This window comes from Gracilinanus agilis, unplaced genomic scaffold (genome assembly GCF_016433145.1).
Source record: "Gracilinanus agilis isolate LMUSP501 unplaced genomic scaffold, AgileGrace unplaced_scaffold22648, whole genome shotgun sequence".
Taxonomy (NCBI): Eukaryota; Metazoa; Chordata; class Mammalia; order Didelphimorphia; family Didelphidae; genus Gracilinanus; species Gracilinanus agilis.
Window position 1 is genome coordinate 2537 of NW_025354301.1, and position 4464 is coordinate 7000.

The window sequence follows — 4464 nt, forward strand, 5'->3', positions numbered from 1 at the left end:
TCTTTCCTTGGACTTTTTCCTTCAAAAAAAAAAAATGTTTAGGGCTTTAAAACAAGTCCTGATGGTCAGTAGCTTTGGTTTTTCTGGATAAAGTAAAAATATCTGGCCTCATCAGGTTTCATAATCCCTATGGGATTCTCTGTTGTCTCAGGCTTTCTCACCAAGCCAGAAACTATGTGAAAGAGAATTATGGCCCTGGTAAGGGTGGGATTGTGATCCCTGTTTCTGCCAATACTTTGGGTTCTAGGGTAGGGGTAGCAATTGTTCTGGGCTTCATTTTTCTCATGGATAGCTAACTGTTTGCCCCCACCCTCTTCCACTTCAAAGGAGGAAGGGCATATAGAACAAGAAATAATCCATCTTTTGTCTTCTTCTCTCGTTCACTGTCCCACTATAAAGCTGTGATGTTGGAGTAGGTCTTTACGTCTTGGCCATCTTCCCATGTCTTGGACCCAGGATGGAGCTCCTTAGTTATGACCATGGCATTTTCATACACCTCAGAGACCTTGATGGGGATTTCCTTTACATTTTCCTCTTCTTCAAGCAGATCACAGCACTTACTGCAGCGACAGCACGGGGGGCATCCACACAGCAGGCAGCAGACCCGGCAGCAGGCACGGCAACACCAGCAACAAGGGAGCTGGCAGCAGTTACCAGTGAGCAGAGACACTATCCCGTCCCAGGGCTTCAGGGATCGCATCCACAAGGGCAAGAAGTGCCAGTTTTGAAGCTTCTTAGGGAGAATTTGAGGGCAGCGGGCTTGGAGGACCCGCATCACCAACACTAAGAGCAACAACAAAAGAATGGGTGCCCCTACACCCACCAACACAGGCCAGCCTGCGAGGGAGAGGCCAAATATAGCCAGTGGAGTTAAGAAAAAGCAGAAGATCAGGTAGAAAATGGCGAACCAACGGTAGGTGGCTGTGATATCTCCCAGGCCCTTGGCTAGGCGTATTGGCAGGCGTGTGAATGGGACTGGGTACCACAGAAGGATGCCAGAGATGTTGAAGAAGAAATGGCACAGGGCAATCTGAAATCAAAAGGATTAAAAACAAGATGAAAAAACAACTAGCACAGGCTGGGAGTCTAAGGCAGAAGGTAAGGGTTTAAAAAATAAAAAGAAAAAAAGCACTTATTAACTGCCTACAATAAGCAAGGCACTATGCTAGATGCTGGGGCTATGTAAAGGGAAAAGGTCCCTGCCCCAAAAAGAGGCTCACATTCTGCTCCTCTGAATTCTGGTTCACTTACTATTTGTATGATTTTGGCCTTCAGCAAAACATTTTTCTTTTCTATAAAAAGATGACTAGAGGATCTCAAAGACCCCTTCTAACTCTAAATCCTATGAAAATTAGTCTCTTTGGAAATGGACATTCAGGAATGAGCTAAACGTAGTGAATAGCTTAATTCCTAGCTTACAAACAAAACAAAGTTGATATTTAAAGCCATTTTTGCCAAGTTCCAAAACAGTGATTTCAGAAACAATTTAGTTAATTAAAAATATTGTTCCAAATGAAATTAAGTGCCAGTGAGTTAGAGCAATAAAATTAATTTTAAAATTATTGCATTCCAGAACCAATGAGACTTATATTGTGATTATTTTCAAAATCAGTTTTAGAATTCATTGTTTTACAAAATTAATTTCATTGTTTCATCATGCTTTGAATCAAACCATACTCCTTTGTCACCTATCTCCTAACTAGGCATTACATGGCCTGCCCATAGACCAGCAGGTACAATTGGTCTCCTTTCCCAGGTAAAGAAGGGGAAGAAGAGGAAAAGATAGGAGAATACTAAGGCAATAGTTACACAGAAGAAGATTAAGGGCAATACCATCCTGCCCTCGTCTAGGCTGCAAATCTCAACCTTGACCCTTGCTTCCGCCTTGCCTTACATGTGATCACTCTCTAAATCCTTCTGCAGCATCTCTTGTTTTCTTTCCTTCCTTTCCTCCCTACCATTACATCTTCATTTTTTGTTACTTGGTCTTGTAGAATGGTGGGAAATGATACTGCTTTTCCTCTGATTAGTATTATTTGTGTGACTTTGGGCAAGTCACTTAATCTCAATGTCCTCATCTATAAAAATAATGGTGGATTGGACTGAATGCTTTCTGCAGTTCCTTCCAGCTTTAGATCTATGATCCTATGGCTATTCCAAAAGTCTCCTCTTGGTTGGTCTCTTGGCATCCTACACACACACACACACACACACATTTCCTAAATCAAAACTCTGATTTTAGAACTAAATTGTTCCTTATAACTTATTAATTGCAACTAACATTATTATGTTTCAATTTTCAAAATTATTGATGTTGTTGAACAAGATATTTCCCCATGTTTTCATCAATATTTTGTCTTTTTGCCAAGTAAAAAAAAGTGCTTATGAAACAACAACAACAAAAAAAACCAACTCTGAGAACATCCTACCCTTAAATAAAATACTTGTTGTCTTCCCAGTGTTTGAAGGATAAGAACTAAGATCCTTGCTTCAGTGTTCAAGGTCCTCTAGAACTTAATCCTCACCTGCCTTTTCAAGTGTTACCTCCTATGACTTAAATGAGATGGTATCTATAAAAGTACTATTATTACTGTCACTGCCAATTATTCTAGTGAAACTGGTTCTTCGGAGGTGCTTGTTGACTTGACACTCACTGGGACGTTTGTTCACATCCTTCCCCCTCTCAGAATGCTTTTCTTTCTGCTCTTTGCCCAAATATATCTTAAGCATCCTTCAAGGAAGAGGCTTCTCTTCCCTCCGTGAAACCAACCTTCATCTCTCTAAATGCAAAAAATTGATCTATACCCCATCATCTACCAAAGAACAGAGCTAGGACTCAAAGTCAGGAGCTCTTCTTACCCTATGACCTTTTTCTGACTGATAGGAGGGCACAAGATAAAGGATGGGGAGTTTAGACTTTTCACCATCCAAATTTGTTTATTATAGACACAAGCTAGAGATATTTGGTCACTCTTAAGGAAGTTCAGCTTCTGAGAACAAGAGGTAGGGCGGTTTTCTAGTCTACAGATCACCATTCTGATGTAGGTGTGACCTCAGGAGTAATATATATCCCCTTGGGATATGAAGCATATGATAAAGAAATCAGGGTGTGATTTGAGGGAAGATTTAGTAGTAGGTTAAGAACAGAGAGCTTCTTTTTGTGATGGAAAAGAACTAGAAATCAAGGGGCTGTTCATCAATTGGGGAATGGCTACATAAATTGTGGTACATACTTATGATGGAATACTACTGCTCTGTAAGAAACGATGAGTGGATTTATTTAAAAATATCAATTAAAAATAAAAATACTTGGAACAACAAGAACAACAAAGAACAAAGAGATTAACTGAGAGGTAATAAGTCACAATTGTTTATCCTGACCTGGAGTGAATTTTGTAAAGTATTTCCAGGGCTAGCTAATGCAGCCAAGATGGCAGTGGTGGTGGTGCCAATGTTGGAGCCCAACGTTAAAGGGTAAGCTCTCTCGAGGCTGATCACACCGATGCCTGATGGGGGAAAAAAAAGACATTGGATTCCTTTCTGGGAGAGAATGATCATAGATGGCAAGACCAAATGTAAAAATGGAGAAACGTACATGTAAAAAGAGAAACAGAGGAAAGGGAAGACTTACCAACCAGTGGAGTGATTGCAGAGGTGAACACAGAGCTACTCTGCACAATAAAGGTCATCCCAGCTCCAACAAGAATGGCAAGGTAGCCTGCCAGCCAGGTAAACGGGAAGGGGAAATCTGAAAAACAGGAAGAAAGAGGCACCATTTCCAGAACTGTCCAGATCATCATTTCACATCTGATGCAATAGATCATTCTAAAGGAGATCCAAAAAAACAGTTCTTTTACTAAAAACACCTTCCAAATCCTGGAACAAAAGAAGTTCCAAAGGCAATTAAAAGCAATGGAATAGCAAGTGCCTGGGGGAGCTCTCAAGAGATCTCTATCAACATCTCAAAAACTATTTTTATACTCTTCTTTGCTTAAAAAAGATAATGTTTGTAAAAAGTGCTAAGCACAGTGTTTAGCACATAGTAGGAATTCTAAAAATGCCCTCTTAGGTGAAGGAACTCCCTCTCCCAATGCAGGGTGGCAGATTATGTCTAACTCTATTTTTAAATGTTATTCAGAGCCAGAAAAGCTAAGTGGTTCAACAGCTAGAGAGACAGATCTAGGTTCAAATATAGTCTCAGATACTTCTTAGGTGGGTGCCCCTAGGGATGTCACTTAATCCCAATTGCCTAAACCTTACCATTCTTCTGCCTTAAAAACAATATCTGTATCCTTTCTAAAACAGAAAGTTAGAGTATTTTTTAAGAGATCTCCTGGAATGGTTCCTTCTCATTCAGGGCACAAGAGCAGGGAGCCTTCTGGTGAGTTCAAGAATATTCTCAAGAATAATGAACTGGAGGAATTCCATGTGAACTGGAATGACCTCCAGGAATTGATGCAGAGT

General features: G+C 40.3%; 1 protein-coding gene across 1 annotated transcript; it reads right to left on the reverse strand.

Moving 5' to 3' along the window:
• Positions 1-371: 371 nt before the first annotated feature.
• LOC123254460 (sodium-dependent phosphate transport protein 2B-like) lies at positions 372-3748 on the reverse strand (the record flags this gene model as incomplete). Its single annotated transcript, XM_044683479.1, has 3 exons — positions 372-1030; positions 3382-3506; positions 3632-3748. Coding segments are annotated over 3 exons (881 nt in total), but the record flags the coding sequence as incomplete, so codon positions are not given.
• Between the last annotated feature and the right edge of the window lie 716 nt (positions 3749-4464).